General features: G+C 37.7%; 1 protein-coding gene across 1 annotated transcript in view; it reads right to left on the bottom strand.

Moving 5' to 3' along the window:
- Positions 1-19,944, bottom strand: part of MCU (mitochondrial calcium uniporter) — a 254,450-nt gene that overhangs the window by 66,176 nt on the left and 168,330 nt on the right. The window contains exon 2 of the mRNA XM_066349157.1: positions 848-917. Coding sequence (XP_066205254.1) covers positions 848-917 — 70 coding nt within the window. The remainder of the gene's footprint in view (positions 1-847; positions 918-19,944) is intronic.

The raw sequence follows: 19,944 nt of genomic DNA, 5'->3' as shown, positions 1-19,944 counted from the left end.
GGTGATTAAATACAGGGGATCCTAGGACCTTCACGGTTCATCTGGAGTTTTTTCAGTTTCAGATACCCTTATATATTTTCAGGATACTCTTTCAATGGTTACTTTAAGAATTAATGTTTATAAGGTTGAAATTAGAGCTCTATCAAACTAAACCTTACAAAGAGGAAATATATTTAACAGTCAACCCAAAGTAAATAATTTAAACTATAAATGTACCATACTGGGTAAGAGAAATGACAAGAAGAGTAGTAAATATATCTCTACCACTGTAAGAACAACCAAAACTGAGATTCTGTTGCCAGTTTGCAGTATCATGGACATTTACAAAGGACCCTATAAGAGTCCCCAAGCATCTGTTCACTCTTTTCCACATCAAAGAAGAGTATTACAGCCTTGAGCCTAAGGAAAGAAACAGACAAGCAAAGGGGGAGGTCTCAGACTTTGAATTGCTTCTATGCAGGCTCTGATACCAGAAGGTGCTGGAGTGCTTGCTTGTTATCCATATGTGAAGACCCAGTGGTTAGGCAATACTAAGGATGATGCCTCTGTGAGTCTCACATTAACTATGTCCCCAGTCAAAAAAAATTTTTTAATTAGATAGTAATATTCCATACATGTGAAAACTTGATGGGTTTCATTTTTCTTACCAATTTCTCCTCTAAATTCACTAGATCCTCATTCAAATTTATTTCTCTTCTTTTAGCACCTTCCTTCTTTCTCTAACTCCAAGCCAATGTTAAGTGAAAAAGTATAGTTTATAAATTTCTATGTCAATTACATGATGGGAAACATTTGAGTTAAGGGGGGAAAATAATTAGACATAAAAAATAGATTTGCCAAAACTCACCATCAGAGGGCACAACAGTACTGCAATAAACCACACCCAAATTCTGCCAAGAAGGAAGTCTCTGGTGCACCTAGAAAACACAAGGACACATCTAGTCAGGATAGAACAAGTGTTATATGCATATGTGTGTGTGTATAATAAATAGCTTTTTGAGCACTTAAGTAATATGTATTCTTTGTAGAAAAGTTGAAAAATACAGATAAAAGAAAATAAAAGTCTCTCCAAGTCCCATCATCCTAAGAAAATAGTAACGGACATTCTGGTTTGATTTTATACAAACACATTTACATATACACTTCACATAAATTGTTTTTTTTTTTTTTTTTTTTAGAGAGAGAGAGGCAGGGAGGGAGAGGGAGAGACAGAGAGACAGAAACATCAAGCTGTTCCTGTATGTGCCCTGACCTGTGATCGAACCAGCAACACCTCTGTGCTTCAACCAGCTGAGCTCTCCAGTCAGGCTTAAGTTTTTATTTACTGATTTAATTTTTAGAGAGACAGAGAGAGGAAGGAAGAGAGAGGAAGGGGAAGGGAGGCATTCATTTGTTGTTTCACTTAGTTGTGCATTCACTAGTTGCTTCCCATGTGTGCCCTGACCAAGTATCAAACCCACAACCTTGTCATTTCGGAATGACACTCTAACCAACTGACCTAACCAGCCAGTGCTCATCTACTTTAAAAACACTTATTATTGGTTTTAAGTGCTACCGAGTGTTAATTAAACTTTCCTGGTTTTTAGACCTGTATTTCCATCATGTCTTTTAGTAGGTATCATTGGTTATTAAGTAGTTGTACCATGAACTGACTGATATTAGGTAAACATTTAGTCTTTCTGTTCATGCTCCTTTAAAAAAAATGAAAACTTGGTTAGGCAACTTCATTTCTTTTTTTTTTTTTTTTTCAGAGACAAAGAGAGACAGTCAGAGAGGGATAGACAGGGACAGAGAGACAGGAACAGAGAGATGAGAAGCATCAATCATTAGTTTTTCATTGCGCATTGCGACTTCTTAGTTGTTCATTGATTGCTTTCTCATATGTGCCTTGACCGCGGGCCTTCATCAGACCGAGTAACCCCTCGCTCGAATCAGCGACCTTAGGTCCAAGCTGGTGAGCTTTTTGCTCAAACCAGATGAGCCCGCACTCAAGCTGGCGACCTCTGGGTTTCAAACCTGGGTCTTCCGTACCCCAGTCAGATGCTCTATCCACTGCGCCACCACCTGGTCAGGCGGCAACTTCATTTCTTAAATCTTAATCACTACCATCTTTTGAATGTTAGAAGGAAAACAGTCACACTCATATCTACTTTTATTACTTCCTCAAAGAGTAGCATCATTGTGCATTTAGGTCTGAAATTCAGGCTCTCACATTAAACTAAGTTTCAGAAAGAATACTAAATTTGTTTCTACCTTGTCATATGCTTAGTTTAGCTTTGTACTTTTCACTTTCACAGCCCCAAGAAGTATTAAAGCAGGAAGAAAAGAAGATTTAACTGATTAAAAAACCAATGTATTAGCCTCAGAGCCAAATACTATATTCCACTCCATCAGCCCAAAGAAAAATCATTTAGAACTCTATTACAATACATGCCTTGGCTTAGCACAACTATTGCGTATAACAGACTTGATCTCCTTCATGTGAATATCATTAACTTCCACCTCCTTCCAACTTAAGAGTGCATACAGAAATGTGAAAATGGCATTTATGTAAAAATGTAAACATTTAAAATTACTTGAGACTTACTTCTCTGTTGATCATGACACAATAATGTGTTTTGACACTGGCATTGAGAATCTTTAAGTTATTATATATAGTGACTTTACTGTGGACTGTGACTTACAGACTTTATAAAAAGTTTTAAAACATTTAGTTAAACTCAGTCTTACTCAGAGGTCCAGGGATGTTCTGGTTAAAGACAGGTTCTGGCAAACCCTATAATCACACCTGTGCTTAAGACCCCTAAAGGGATGGAAAGACTCCTTGGACTCTATGACTTAGTTTGAAACTAACGCTGGGAGAAAAAGGAAGATGAGTCCTACCACTATTCTACAAATAAAAAAATTGACACCCACAGAAGGAAAGTAATTTACTAAGAGTCATATACCAGAATCAGGGTTAGAATCCAGGCCTCAATTCTGCTAATGACCTTTACAAACACATAGGCCCTGGCTCTTGTCCTCTATGTGCCTCTCTTTGCTCAATAATAGCAGTAGGGGCTAGGATATTTATGCATTTCTTAGCAATATGATTTTATTTAAAATGTTTATTTTGAATAAACAAGTACATAATATAAAACTCAAAAGTACCAAACTATGTAAAAAATTCCATCTTTTACACTTAATATTGGTCTACATTGTATACCTGTGGCCCAGCTATTCATTCTTCTCCCTAAAGGTTAAATCTGGGTGTCCTATAAAAAACAGTGCTATACATATATAAGTCTGCGCATCCACGAATGAGTAGCAGCACTCTGCAGTCTCATTACTCAACTGTTCTTCTTTTTTTTTTAAAATTGATTTTAGAGAGAGGGGAAGGGAAAGATAAACAGAGAGAGGGAAAGAGAGAGAGAGAGAGAGAGAGAGAGAGACAGAAAGATCAATTTGTTGTTCCACTTATTTATGCATCCTTTGTTAATTCCTGTATGTGCCCTGACTGGGGATTGAACCTGCAAACTTGGCATATTAGGTCAATGCTCTGTTTGTTCTTTAACTTACTTGTTTTTAGTGACTGAATGGAGTAACATGATATATCTTTACAAATGTCTACTGACAAACTTTTATTATTAAAATATATGATACTAGACTGAACATCCCTTGCATATGGGCATATATTTTTTTTTTTACAGAGACAGACAGAGAGAGGGATAGACAGGGACAGACAGACAGGAACAGAGAGAGATGAGAAGCATCCATTATTAGTTTTTTGTTGCAACACCTTAGTTGTTTCATTGATTGGTTTCTCATCAAATAACCCCTTGCAAAAAAATAAAAAACAAACAAACAAAAAAACCCCAAAAAACAAATAATCCCTTGCTTGAGCCAGTGACCTTGGATCCAAGCTGGTGAGCTTTTGCTCAAACCAGATGAGCCCATGCTCAAGCTGGTGACCTCAGGGTCTCGAACCTGAGTCCTCCAGCATCCCAGTCCGATGCTCTATCCACTGCGCCACTGCCTGGTCAGGCTGGGCATAGATATTTGAGGATAAAATACTTCAAGAGAAGGTGCCAGGTTAAAGTTATATGTACTATAAATTTTGAAAGCTAGTACCAAATTGTCTTCCATGGAGGTTATATACATTTACATACATATAAATTACATTCTTCATTAAATGAGTATCTGGTTCCCAATGCCCTCCTAAATAATGTATTATCAAACTTTTTTATTTTGCATTGTCACAGGTGAACAGTATTTCACCATAGTTGTATTTATGCATTTTTTAATATAACTGATTTTAGAGAGAGGAAGAAATAGGAACATTGATCTGTTCCTGTATGTGCCCTGACTGGGTATCAAACCAGCAACCTCTGGGCTTTGGGGGAAGTTCTAACCAACCAGGCCATCTGGCCAGGGTTGCACATTTTTATCTAAGTGTTACTTTTATTTGCTTTTCTATGAACTGAGTATTTACATCCTTTGTCGTTTTTTTAAAATTTTGATTCTTGGTCTTTGAGTATTATTTAAGTTCTTTAAATATTAAGAAAATTAACCCTTTGTCAAAAAAAGTTACAAAAATTCCCCTGGTTTTTTGCTTTGTTCATCGTGTTTTTGTATGCACACTATTTGCGTGTTTTAGAGTCCAATTTATCAATCTTTTCTTTGTTTAAGGGGCCTGTGTCATATATCTTAGAGGCCTTCCCTGCTTTGAAAATATTACAAAATTCTCCTATGGTTTCTTCAAGTTTTTCAGGTTTAAATATTTGATTCATTACTAATTAGTTTTAGTCAAAGTTAAAAAGTAGAGACCTGGCTTTGGCTGGTGGCTCAGTGGATAGAGTGTTGGCTGGCATATGGACATCCTGATTTGATTCCCAGTCAGGGCACAAAGGAGAAGCGACCATTTGCTTCTCTTCCTCTTCCCCTCCTGCAGCCAGTGGTTCAATTGGTTGGAGCATGGCTGCAGGCACTGAGGATAGCTTGGTTGATCTGAGTGCTCAGTCTCAGGCACTAAAAATAGCACAGTACTCAAGCATTGGCCCCAAACCTGGTTGCTTGGTGGATACCAGTTGGGGCACATGTGGGAGTCTGCCTATCTCCCCCTCCTCTCACCTAAAAAAAAATATAGAAACCCGATTAATTTCCCTATAATAATACAGCTCTCTCAATTACTGAATAATTCATTTTCTCTCTTACTGAAATGCTGCCTTTATAATTTTCCAAATATGTTTATGAATTTGGATCTTTTTCTGAACTTTTCTATTCTGTCTAATAATCTGCTCCTCTTCTAGTAACCATACTGTTTTCACATTCTAGCTTTATAATATATTTTATTTTTTTTAAGTGAGAGGAGGGGAGATAGACTCCTGCATGCACCTGGAATGGGGGCAACTCCCATCTGGGGCCAACACTTGGACCAACCAAGCTATCCTCAGCACCTAGGGCCAACACTTGAACCAACTGAGCTACCCTCAGCACCTGGGGCCAACACTCGAACCAATCCAGCCACTGGCTATGAGAAGGGAAGTGAGAGAGAATGGGAAGAGGGAAGGGAAGAGAAGCAGATGGTCATTTCTCATGTGTGCCCTGACCAGAGATGGTATCTAGGATGTCTGCATGCTGGGCCAATACTCTATCCACTGAACCAACAGGTCAGGGCCTATAATATATTTTAATATTTGGTAGGGTGGGCTAGTTTCTTCTTACTAATTTCCTTTAAAATTTTTCCTGGCTATTTTTCCTTACTTTTTTCTTCATATGAACTCTAGTCCTTTGAGTAGTGAGGTTTTTTTTCATGCTTGTTGACCCCCAGGAGTGAGTTCTTTTTCAAAAAATGAAATTAGTTCCAGTTCCAGTTTTAACTTAAAATTATGTTTGTTTGATAACCAATTTATGAAACAAGAAGAACATCATTTGCCTTTTTTAAATTTTGCCTTATACATTTTTAAAATAAAAAAAATTTTTTGTTATCTCATGCAATTCTCCAGCTCAAAGTTTAAAGACGTACATGTACAATCGTACTCTGGATGGTCAAGAGGCACAGGACATACATGAACGTTTGTATTACTCAGAAGTTTAGAATCAATTTATCTAGTTACACACACACACACACACACACACACACACACACACACACACACACTTTCTCTTCTCTTCCTCTCTCCTATTAGGTTCAGAAGCAATATTGCACAGTGGTTAAAAGCACAGAAGCTATAATCATCCTGCCCGAGTTCCTATTCTGATTTAGTAACTTTATCTGCAACTTTGGGCAAGTTCATTAGTCTCTTTATGCCTCAGTTTCTTCACTGAAAAATGGACAAAGAGTAATACTACTAGATCTTACCACATAAAGTCGTTGGGAGGACTAAATGAGTAATACATATATGGCATTTAGAACAGTGCCTGGCATAGATTTAAGTGCTCGATAAATATTATCTAGTTTTTTGCTTTGTATTGCATTTGAGATTATATTAACTCCACACTAATTGTTTTGCATATCAACATAAGGGAAACTGGCATCTATATGATTATGAGTCTTCTTCTCCAAGAACCTTCTTACCTAAGAAACTTTCCCATTTAAGTATTCGTGTCCCTGAGAGACATAATAAGGTTTTCTCTATATAGATTTTATATGTCCTTTTCCCTATGCAATGCTTTTTGAATTGTCCAATATTAAGATCATGCAGTTTTTGGTTGCAGTGTAAGCTATGCCTTTGCCTGTCCTTTAATTTTGTTACTCATCTTGAGTTTCTTTGTTTTAGGAATGACTCTGAATAGTTTTCTTTGTGATCTAATCTGGGATTTTCCATTAGGAAAGTTTAGCCTATTTATATTTATTAATATAACATTTACTCTCCTTTCAGTCTATCCTATAAAAATTTTATGCATTGTTTTTAGTGCTGCTTTATCCTTTTTCGGGGGGTGAGAGATAAGAGAGACAGAGACACAGAGAGAGAGAGAGAGAGAGAGAGAGGAAGAGAGATGAGAAGCATCAACTCATAGTTGCGGCACACTGGTTGTTCATTGATAGCTTCTCATACGTGCCTTGACTGGAGGTGAGGGGGATGCTCTAGCCAAGCCAGTGACCCCTTGCTTAAGCCAGTGACTTTAGACTCAAGCCAGCAAACTTGGACTTCAAGTCAGTGACCTTTGGACTCAATCTAGCAACCACAGGGTCATGTTGATGATCCCACGCTCAAGCCGGTGATGCCATGCTCAGGATTGATGAGCCTGTGCTCAAGCCAGCGACCTCTGGGTTTCGAACCTGGGACCTCAGCATCCCAGGTTAACACTCTATCCACTGTGCCATCACCAGTCAGGCTGCTGCTTTATTTTCTTAAAAGGTTTATTAAATGGTTAATGTTTGCTTTGTTTTAGTTATGCATGTATTTCTTCTGATAGTATGGAATAGTTTTTTTGTGTTAGCAGTCATTTCAGAGTAAAAGTCTAAATTCTTTTAACTGCTTTAAGTCCAGTAATATCTGACTTCATTTCTTACCACTAACCCTCTCAATCACTCTGCTTTAGCCCCTTTAAACTCTCCTGTTTCTTGCATGCACCCGCTATATACTCTGGCTTCAGAAGCTTTGCAACAACTATTACTTCTACTTAGAATACTGTTTCTCCGAGTAGCTATCAGGCCTCTTATTTCTTTCAAATCTTTGTTCAAATTTCATTTTCCTACACTTTCCTACTCTGGCCACTAAATTTTATATGGCAGTCTCATCAACTGATTCCTTCTCTACACATACAAACACACACACACTATTATGCATAATAATGAACTTAGTTATGCTTTTTTCTTCTCTACTACCATCCAATTTAGTTTATTATAATCTTTCTCTTAGTGTTTAGCTATGTTTCTATTCACCTACCTATCTACTAATTATCAACCTACCTCCATACCTCCCTACATACCTCTTTTACTGAGTTTATTGATTTTAAATATTTTTTGACAGCCTGTTATAAAACATGAGATTTATACCACTTTATAACATTTCTTTCCTTCATCTTTCCAATTTTGGCTTGTTATATCATTACTACATTGTCAAGGTTTTAAACATTCATATTTTGCTCTGTAAAACCTAATTTTCACGTTTTAATTTTATGAATCAATGGCCTTTATGCTTACTATCAATACTTTAACTGTAGTTTCTCCTTTCATTTCTTGGTCGAGTAAAATTCATCCCGTAGAAGTAGAGCTCATGAGAGTTAAATTACCTGAAGTCTGGCATGTTAAAAAATGTTTGTATTTGCCTTTATACTGAATAATTATTGGATTGGTACAGAATTCCTAAATTAACTTTCCTTGAGGACATCGTAGACAGTGTTAGTAATGAATGTTGCTTCGGAGAAGTCGAACGCCAGCCACTGCTCTTGGAGAACTGAGCTCTCGTGGCTTTTTTGGGATCTGCAACCTTAGGTGTCATCTCTCAGGGTCTTTTCACACACCCGTTTGACCTTCATGGGATCTGGCAGCCTCTCTTCATATACTGTATTGTGCTTTGGGATTGAAGAGATCTCTCTGGTTGTGCTGAAAAACAAGCTTGTATTTTTGCTTCTTATTCTCCTTCTTATAGTAAGGTGAAGTCAAGAGGAGGGCCTTTTACTGGGCCATTAGTTCTCTAAGTAGTTAACTTTTCAATACAGACATTTTCAAAAATACACAGAAATAGCACAGTGTTATATTTCTTCCATCCGCCCATCACATGCTACTATATTTGTCAACATTTTGTCAAACTTCATTCATCTATAGCCACCCAGCCCCACAGAGTATCTTTAAAAAATTCCAAACATCAGATGCCTTACTGGAAAGTATTTCAGTATACATCTACTAGGTCATTTTAAAACAAAAAGTCCTCAGTCCTCCATGATTTTACAACAATATCCTCAACAATATTAAAAAATGTTTTTGTGGGGCACAGAATTATATAAATATTATACATGGTTGCTTATGAATATTATTTGCTAGGATGCTATAGAACATAGGTTGGTAGACCAGCCACCAGTTTTTGTAAATGAAGTTATTCTGGGGACATAACCAAGTTCATTTGTTCACTTACTATCTATTGTTCATTTACCTACTTTCACACTACAATGACAGAATTGAGTAGTTGTGTAGTTGCAGGAGAGCTGAGTAGTTGCAACAGAGACTGTATGGCCCTCAAACCCTACGATATTTGCCATCTGGCCCTTGAAGAAAATGTTTGATGACCCTTGCCTCTGTAGTTCTGAGGTAATTACTTTTCCAAAGTCTTTTCCAGTCACTTACTTCTATAACCATACTGATAATTATAAACTATTACTATTAAGTGGTCACAAACACACATATAAGTCCTTTTCTTTATTTGAACCTTATAGTAGCCTATAGTCTAATAAAGCCAGTTGAAACAAAAAAAAATTTGCTTTTGCCTTTTTCTTTGAAATAGAAACAACAACAACAAAGAAAAGCAAACCAAAGACAATAAACAAAAAAATGAGGAATGTTAAGTACTAAAAGCCAAAGAGACATTACTATTCTAAATTATTCCATAACTATCCAAGATAGATTGAACATATTTCATTGTTTAAATGTATGGGTTTTTTGTTTTGTTTTTTACAGTGACAGAGAGAGAGTCAGAAACAGGGATAGATAGGGACAGACAGAAAGGAAGAGAGATGAGAAGCATCAATCGTCAGTTTTTCATTGCGATACCTTAGTTGTTCATTGATTGTTTTTTCCTATGTGCCTTGACCATGGGCCTTCAGCAGACCGAGCAAAGCTGGTGAGCCTTGCTCAAACCAGATGAGCCCGTGCTCAAGCTGGCAACCTCGGGGTCTCGAACCTGGGTCCTCCGCATCCCAGTCTGATGCTCTATCACTGCGCCACCACCTGGTCAGGCTAAATGTATGTTCTTAATAAATCATAGCAAAATAAAGCTTTTAATAAATACTTGACTGATGCTGAAAAATTTTAAGTATATCAAGAAGTTCAAACCAGCCTGAACAGGTGCTGGCCCAGTGAATAAAGTAATTACCTGGGATGCAAAGGACCCAGGTTCAAAACCCCAAGGTCACTGGCTTGAGAATGGGCACATCTGGCTTGAGCACAGGCTCACCAGTTAGAGCATGGGTTCACTGGCTTGTCTGTGGGATCATAGACATGAGCCCATGGTCACTAGCTTGAGTCCAAAGGTCACTGGTTTGAAGCCTAAGGTCACTGGCTTGAGCATGGGGTCACTAGCTTGGCTGAAGCCTCTTGGTCAAAGCAGTCAATAAACAACTAAAGTGACACAACTATGAGTTGACGCTTCATCTCTCTCTCCCTTCCTGTATCTCTGACTCCAAAAAAAAATGTTCCAAACAGAAAAACATTCAGGCAAATGGCATGCATTATTCACATATTGAAATTTCATAGGCAGAGAACAAGATTAAATTTAAGAAAGTAAATATTTAGAATGTGCAGAAATCATCAGGGAAGGAGTAAATCTCTAGGCAATATAAATGCCAAATAAGCAAGGTGATTTAGTACAACACAGATTCTTGAAAAGGAGATACAAGTTTATACATATGAGACGAGACAGTCCACATCTTTGATAAGTAATGAGAACTTCTAGGAAAAACAGAGTTTTGCAGTAAAATTAAAGTATAACATCTGCCTTGGTATTACAACAATTTCCCTTTCATCTTAACTCCAGGCAAAGAAAAACGCTAGTATTATCAAGTTATCATCATACTACAAAACACTGTAATTTTATTTTCCTAAGTCATAAGATTCAAGCTAATAAAAAAAATCAAACTTCAGTATTATAAAAAGGCATTTCATGCCCTCAGAGCAAATTATTAAATTCTAGTAAAAACTTACTTTAACCTGACCAGGAGGTGGCACAGTGAACAGTATCAAACAGGGAAGCTGAGGTCCCAGGTTCAAAACCCCAAGGTCACTGGCTTGAACACGGGCTCTCTAGCTTGAGAGTGGGATCATAGACATGACCCCATGGTTGCTGGCTTGAGCCCAAAGGTCACTGGCTTGAGCAAGGGGTCACTGGCTTAGCTGGAAACCCCACCACCATCATCAGTCAATGAGAAGCAATCAATGAACAACTGAAGTGCTGCAACTATGAGTTGATGCTTCTCATCTCTCTCCTTTACTGTCTGTTTCTGTCTCTGTCTCTCAAAACAAACAAATAAAAAATTACTTTGAAATTCTTTACTACTATCATAAGTTATACAACTTCTCCTATACTCGCCTTTTATTGTTCAGAAGAGCAAACTCAGCAATACATTATAGATAGCAACTTCAGAGGACTGTCAAGTCTCAATAACTTGTCAATATCCCCAAAATATTCACAGGCAGTTAGACATTAAATCAGAGCAGGAACAAATAGAAGACAAAAAGAAAAAGGTAGTTCCTTACTAACTCAGTTCCCTTATATAAGAAAATCTTGGTACCTAATTTTATAGTAAACTAGTATTTATTGATTATGTCACACTATATCAAACAATACTATATTAACTTTATCAAACAGCTTTAGGTGAAATAACCATACTCATATGTTTGGCTAAAACCTCATTAAAAAATAGCCTCATCAGCCAGACTGGTGGTGGTACAGTGGATAGAGCATCAACTTAGAATGCTGCAGACGCAGGTTTGAAACCCTGAGGTTGCCAGCTTGAGCACAGGATCATCGACATGATGCCAAGGTCTCTCTGGCTTGAAGCCCAAGTTCACTGGCTTGAGTAGTGGGTCAGTGGCTCGGCTTAAGCCCCCCAGTCAAGGGAGTATGAGAAACAATAATGAACAACTAAAGTGAAGCAACTACCAGTTGATGCTTCTTAGTCTCTCTCCTCCCTCTTCCTTCTAGTCTCTCTCCTTCTAAACAAAAATAAAAAATAACTAGGTTCTAAGATTAAAAAGATTAGATTTTGTTACCCTAAAATTGCAACTATTGTTTATATTATATAAGAACCAGAATCCAAAATCTACTAAGACTTCATTGTGCAATCCAGAACCCTACTTATCTGAGGCAATTCTACACATACATTTGGAATATGTTATACCCTGATGGTTGCTACATTTTCGTTAATAGATGTGCTTTTACTCTCTTGGTTCTCATGATAGATATGTTAATAATACCAGAGCAAGGAATTTCTGCCTTCCTTAAATGACAATCCACCCTTTCCACAATGGGTTGTTAAGTTCTTTTCTATTTTGTTCCTATCCTTCTATTTCTTAAGAATCTACTATTCCCCCAAAAAGCGAAAACGGCAGTTCTTTTATATGATCCTACCTGGTTTTTTTACAACTGTTATCTAACCTTTTGTTATGAAACTTTTCAAACATATATCAAAATTAAAAGACTTTAACAGTGAACACCTTTTTATACCCTTCACCTAGATTCTACATTATCATGTTATCTACCCATCCCTCTATTTCACAGAAATTATTAATTCTAGTAGTTTCTTTTATCATTTTTAAATGTATTAACATTCTCCAACTGTTTCCTTTACAACTTTCTTGCACTGCTCCTAGACTTCCCCAGTAGAAGTGTTCACTTCTACACTTGATCTTAGCCAAAAGGCCGAGAAGCGATTCTGTTCACTTCTCACACTGTATTGTAATTATCTGTTTAGATGCCTGCTTCCCCTTCAGAGTAATAATCACCCTGAAGAATGCCTTCACTTCTTTATATCATATATTGGTACCTTTCCTCACCATACACTAGGAGAAAGTGGAAGCTTAGTAAATATTTACTTGTCTTCTTCCTTATATCTTAATATCTTTGACAAGTTTTAGACCTTGCTTTGTGCCCAGTTTCCTATCTGGGAATTATTTTACCCCTAAACTATTCTGAGAAATAAGGAAGTAATTATGATTTCCATAAGCATTTTGGGAGATGTTCAAAGTGTACATTTTCTTACATATATTAAATATTTTTTATTTTAAGCTGCTGGAGGTGTAAATGTATTTCATGTTGTATTGAGATGGCCGTTAAATATACTAAATATATTAATTATTATTTTTAAACAAAACCCAAATGCAAATTCCTTACTTTAAAGGACTTACTGTCTCATAAAATCTACCTTTGTACCTTTCAACAATACACAATACAAAGCAGCATATCTACTTAGATATGGATAAGGGAATGAAGTCTGAATATAAACTACAGGGGAATGTGTATTTATTAAATGAATAAACATATCTGGTTTGAAGAGTAAAAATGGAACATCACTGGTTGTTCTTTTTTGAAAGTTCAATTTAGCTATGGTTCTTTTTTTTTTTTTTTTTTTTTTTTTTTGAGAGAGAGATAGAAAGGGAGGAAGGGAGAGAGACAGGATGAGTAAGAGAGAAGCAGCAGCTCATAGTTGCTTCACTTAGTTGTGCACTGATTGCTTCTTCTATGTGCCTTAACTGGGGATCGGAATGGCAACCTTGAGCTTAAGTCACACCAGCAACCTCTTGCTCAAGCAGGCAACCTTACTTAAGCCAGGAACCTTGAGATCGTGTCCATGACCTTGTGCTCAAGTTAGCAACCTTGGGGTCAGGCCAGCGACCTCGAGTTTTGAACCAGTGACTTCAGCATTCCTTGTCGATGCTCTATCCACTGTGCCACCATCCATCAGGCTGGCTATGATTCTTTTCATCACCTGAATTCATATTTCCTTCCTTAGTACCATCCATGTCTGTGGAATCTCAGTATTTGTAACAATATAAGGAAAATAGGTAGTTGCATCTATAAATTATCGTATTGGTATAAAACTCCCTTCTCTGAAGTGGCATAAAAATTAGGAAAACAAATAATTTTTGTGATGAGTTACAGGTATTAATTAGATTTACTATTTTTTAAATTTCTTGGTGACAGAGAGAGACAGAGAGAAGGACAGATAGGGTCAGACAGACTGGAAGGGAGAGAGATTAGAAGCATCAGTTCTTCATTGCAGCACCTTAGTTGTTCATTGATTGCTTTCTCATATGAGCCTTGACAAAGGACCTACAGCAGAGTGAGTGACCTTAGGCTCAAGCAAGCGACCTTCGGCTTCAAGCTAGGTAACTCTGGGCTCAAGCCAGCGACCATGGGGTCATGTCTATGATCCCATGCTCAAGTCAGCGATCCACGCTCAAACTGGTGAGCCCGCATTCAAGCCGGATGAGCCTGTGCTCCAGCCAGCGGCCTCACGGTTTCGAAACTGGGTCCTCTGAGTCCCAGTTCAATGCTCTATCCACTGCGCCACCACCTGATCAGGCTAGTTATATTATTATCTATACTTTATTCTTAAATTTTGTAGTTTTTCTCTACTTTGCTGGTGCATGGGGCTGTAAAATTTCTATGTCTGTTTAAACAACTGTTACTTAACATGTAGTCTACAGATCTGAAGTATCAGCATCAGATGGACATGTTAGAAATGCAGATTCTCCAGCTTGACTACACACTTAGTGAATCATAATTTGAATTTAACAAGATCAGTAGGAAAGTCACACACTAATGTTTGAGAAGCATTGCTATAGTTCATCTGAATGAGATTCAAGGGGTTACATTAGTTAGATAAGTGGAGTAGTCTCAGATATTTTACCTTTCTCATTTATCAAGACCTCAGTATAAGCAACTAGGGTTTATGAGGAGACAACATGATATAACAGCAAAAATATTGCATTGAGAATTTGAAAAACTAGATTCTAGTCTCATTTCTTATCTGTGATCTTGACCCTTAGTTCTTCTCACGGGTAAAATAAACAAGTTATATACAATATACAACTCTGAAAGTCTATACATTTATAAAATAAACCCCAAAGTGTATTTAGTAAAATGGTTTGTTATGTGATATCTCAAGAAATTGGGTCTACTTTTAATGGCATAGAGGCCTTGTTCATTAATTACTTTATATAGGTTTGAAAATCAACCTCTCTCATTTTTACACTTACTTTCTGGAAGATGCTTAGTGGTGACTTAGAAAGTGGGCGGCTGCTATTAATAATTCCCCTCACTGCTTCCTTTGTTCTTGAATGCTTATAAAAAACAGGTAACAGATAGGAATCAGCAAAAAGTAAAATCAGATTCTGTATTTTGTACAACAGCAGGAGAATGTTAATGTTCTTTTAGAAAAACATGGTTGAAGCATTTAGAGGTGAAGAAATATGACGTTTGACACTGTCAGAAGGATCAGGAAATAAAGAGTAGTAATATGCATGTGTACATACATATATGTGCATGTAGACAGAGAGAATAAAGAATATGTGGTAAAATATCAATAATTGATGAATGTAGGTGGAGGATATAAGACTGTTCATTGTACTCTTTCTGTTGGCTTAAAATTATTTCCAAATAAAAGTTGAAAGAGAAAAAGAACCTAAATCTTGCCAAGTAGGTAGATAGATAGATAGATAGATATAAATGTATCTACTGACCTTAAAATGCCCTGTTCTATTCTTCTCTCTCTCTTTTTTTAAGTGAGAGGAGGGGAGATAGACTCCCACATGCGCCTAGACTGAGATCCACCTGACAACTGCCATCTAGGGCAGATGCTGGAATCAATCCAGCTATTCTCAGCACCTGAGGCCAATGCTTGGACCATCTGAGCTATCCTCAGTGCCTGGAGCCAACACTCAATTGAGCCACTGGTTGTGAGAGGGGAAGAGAGAGAGAAGTGCTAGAGTGAGGGGAAAAGAAGTAGATGGTTGATTCTCATATTTGCCCTGACTGGGGATTGAACCCGGGATGTCCGCAGGCTGGGCTGATACTCTATCCACTGAGCCAACTGACCAGGGCTTCTCCCTCTTTTAAAGTAAAATATAATAGACTCTTCTATAATCTTAAAATGCAAAGGAAAAACTAGGATAGCAGAAGAAAAGTTATTACACAGGAGATTTTAGTATACATTCCCATGTTGCTTCTTTATTTTGCCTTTTAGTTACAGGCTTTTTTCCTTGGCTAAGGATAAAACAAAAGGGGGAAAAGAAGTGGTGGTAAGAGTCATCTCACATCTTCCTTATTTTAATGAAATAAACAATTTCAAACCCAAATTGATCCTTGTGTGATTTTCAGTTTTGCTGTAGCTTCAGCTAATAATGAAAAAGAATGTAGTTACCACTCACAAATATAAATAACTACAGGCCGTTTTTATTCCCCTGCAGTGAGAGGGACACAACAGCTGCTATAAAAATCACTTTCCAACCTCCCATGTGTTGTGTAAGTGTAAGAATAGACTTATACCATAGGAAGTCCAAATCGTAAAAAGAGAAAGTAATAGCAAAGTAGTTGGTTTTGCTTCAGAATTCCCTTTCCATTTATTTTAAGTCACTTTACCCAATTAAAAACAAAATGAATGTGCTGTCTACAGTTCTAACATAACTGTCCTGCTTAACTGTAAATCTCAATCCAGAATACAAGTAATATTGTAGAAGCGTGTACTAGCTGACTGATAATGTTCCTTCAGACTTTACCCAATAGGAGTATCATAAGAACAGCAAATCCACCTTCAACTAATGATTTAAACATTCATAGGTCTTATTTATCTTTAATACTCTAGCCTCATACAAATGTATAAATTTAATATCCTTCCCTCCTTTATCCACCTTTAGCAAAGGGAATTTACTTTAATTTGCTTGATTTTTAATAATATCCTTACAAAGCTGTTCCAGGGTACAACTTTAGATGATGAGCACACTACTTAAAATTAATATAAAATAATAATAGTTATTAAAGGTCTTAGTGCAGTACAAAGGCCATGATCAAATAAGACAGTTAACATAATTTTATATACAGGGGTGAGCAAAAGTAGGTTTACAGAAAACACAGAATTTATTCCTGTATTATTATTTATTACTGTATATTTATTTGTATTAAAACCCACCCTGCATAATTCATTCTGCCTGACTCCAGCTGATTCCTCCAGCTGTTGTGGGATCACATGGGGACCAACCTCTTAGCAAACTATTCTAGTCACAACTTTACACAGTCGAAGAGACTGGCAGATCCTTATCTACCTATCTATCTATAGAGAGATCCACATTACCGCTATCACTACAATCTCTTTGTTTGTAAGTATGCACAGGGTCCAATTTTTAAAATTATTTTATTTATCTTTGGTCTGTTCTACAAAGAATTTGGGGTAACTACAACATACACATATCAAAATATGATGGTAATTTTTAAAAATTCTGATACTGAGGCCTGACCTATGGTGGCGCAGTGGATAAAGCGTCGACCTGGAAACGCTGAGGTTGCCGGTTCAAAACCCTGGGCTTGCCTGGTCAAAGCACACATTGGAGTTGATGCTTCCTGCTCCTCCCTCCCCCTTTTCTCTCTCTCTCTCTCTCTCTCTCTCTCACTCTCTTTCCTCACTAAAAAAAAAATTAAAAAAAATTCTGATACTAAAATTTAAAAAGCAGGACGAAGAAAAGTAAAAATACAAGAAGACTGGGGGAAAAGAGTATGTGAGCATCAAAACCTTCACAACTACTGTACTAAGTTTCATATTTGGCTCTGAGCCTCTGTGGTAGCCAGAACGATGCCCCTCCACTACCCCCCAAAAAGATGTCCATGTTCTAATCTCTAGATTTTGTGGGTATGTTACATGGCAAAGGGAAACTAAGGTTGCAAGTGGAATGAAGGTTTCTAATAAACTGAGTTTAAGAGAGGGAAAGTACCCTGGATTATACGAATAGGATCAATGTCATCACAGAGGCCTTCACACAGTGGAGGAAGATGTGGTTATGGAAAGCCAGAGAGATAGCTATGTCGGAACGATGGGAAAGACTCTCCTTGGTGGGCTAGAGGAAGGGGGCCAAGGCAAGTGGGCAGCCTCTAGAAGCTGAAAAAGGCAAGGGAAAGATTTTTCCCTGGACCCTCCAGAAAGGGACACAACCTTACTAATATCTTGGTTTTAGCCCAGTGAGACCTGCATTGGACTTCTAGCTGAGTAACTATAAAATGACAAATATATGTTGTTTTAAGCCACAACATTTTTGGTTAACTTGTTAGAACAACAACCAAAAACTATTATAGCTTTTTAACCCCCAAGACAAAAAGACAACACAATCAGTGACAATTCTCACTGATAGAATGAAGCATAATAATTTCTTAAGAATGGCAAAATGTTTTCTAGCACAAAATTCTCAAAGAAATTTCTGATGCAGCATTTTGATACAGGAGGTTCTGAGTAACAACAGTGGGTACGGGGTTCCCAATAATCTACTGGTTATTAGATTACATAAGATATTTCACAGGATTGTTTCTTATATCATTCTTTGATAAAAGGTGAGGTTATTTTTATTTCAAAAATACAATTGAGTAGGCCCTGGCCGGTTGGCTCAGCGGTAGAGCGTCGGCCTGGCATGTGGGGGACCCGGGTTCAATTCCCGGCCAGGGCACACAGGAGAAGCGCCCATTTGCTTCTCCACCCCCTCCCCCTCCTTCCTCTCTGTCTTTCTCTTCCCCTCCCACAGCCAAGGCTCCATTGGAGCAAAGATGGCCCGGGTGCTGGGGATGGCTCCTTGGCCTCTGCCCCAGGCGCTAGAGTGGCTCTGTTTGGGGCAGAGCGACGCCTCGGAGGGGCAGAGCATCGCCCCCTGGTGGGCAAAGCTTCGCCCCTGGTGGGCGTGCCAGGTGGATCCCAGTCGGGCGCCTGCGGGAGTCTATCTGACTGTCTCTCCCCGTTTCCAGCTTCAGAATTAAAAAAAACAACAAAAAAACAATTGAGTAAAGTCAATCTTTGAGGGGGTAAAATAATATAAATCAAGTTTGGTGGGGGTTTTTGGCAGAGTCAGCTTGATTTCAAAATTATAATTTAGAATAGCATAAATCTTATAAACAATTAAGTGCAATAATTAATGTAATAAAGTTCATTTAGAATCAAAACTATTAATAGACCTATTAATAGTTTTTCACATGGATGACTCTCAAGATTTAAAAAAGTAAATTGTAGCCTGACCCGTCGTGACATAAAGGAGAAAGCATTCACCCGGAACACTGAGGTTGCCGGTTTGAAGCCCCAAGGTCACTGGTTCATCACTACGGGGGTCGCTGACTTGAGGGCCAGGCAGATGAATCATCCATATCAGTGGTCCCCAACCACAGGGCCGCGGACGGGTACTGGTCCGTGGGCCATTTGGTACCGTTCCGCAAAGAAAGAATAAATAACTTACATCATTTCCGCTTTATTTATATTTAAGTCTGAACGATGTTTTATTTTTTAAAAATGACCAGATTCCCCGTTACATCCATCTAAGACTCACTCTTGACACTTGTCTCTGTCACGTGATACATTTATCCATCCCACCCTAAAGGCTGGTCTGTGAAAATATTTTCTGATATTAAACCGGTCTGTGGCCCAAAAACGGTTGGGGACCACTAATCCATATGATCCCAAAGCTCACCAACCTAAGCCTAAAGGTCACTGGCATGAAAAGCCCAAGGTCACTGGCTTAATTAAGCAAGGTGACACTGATTTAGCCCCAGTTACAGTACATACAGAAAGCTATGTGGGAAGTTTTTAATTATAAGTTCAATTTCCTTTATAGTTAGGAGACTAATCAGATTTTGTATTTCTTCTAGTATGGATTTCATTGTTTCTTGGGTGGGGTCATGCTTAAAAAAATACCAACAGGACCATTGAGATATAATTCACATATCATATAATTCACCGATTTAAAACACACACTTCAATGATTTTAAGTATGTATACAGTGATACAACCATCATTATAATCAGTTTTTGAACATTTTTATTAACCCCAAAACTTCATACCCAGTCATTTTCTATTCCTCTCTACTCCCAACCCCTGACAACTACAAATATAATTTTTGTCTCTATGGATTTGCCTATTCCAAATATTTTATATAAATAAAATCATATAATATGTGGTATTCTGTGACTAGCTTCTTTCACTTAGCATAATGTTTTCAAGGCTTCTCTATGTTTTAGCATGTATCAGTACTCCATTCCTCCTCATTGCTAAATAATATTCCATTGT

Source organism: Saccopteryx leptura, chromosome 9, assembly GCF_036850995.1.
Source record: "Saccopteryx leptura isolate mSacLep1 chromosome 9, mSacLep1_pri_phased_curated, whole genome shotgun sequence".
Lineage (NCBI taxonomy): Eukaryota > Metazoa > Chordata > Mammalia > Chiroptera > Emballonuridae > Saccopteryx > Saccopteryx leptura.
This window is presented reverse-complemented; position numbering and strand designations above follow the sequence as displayed.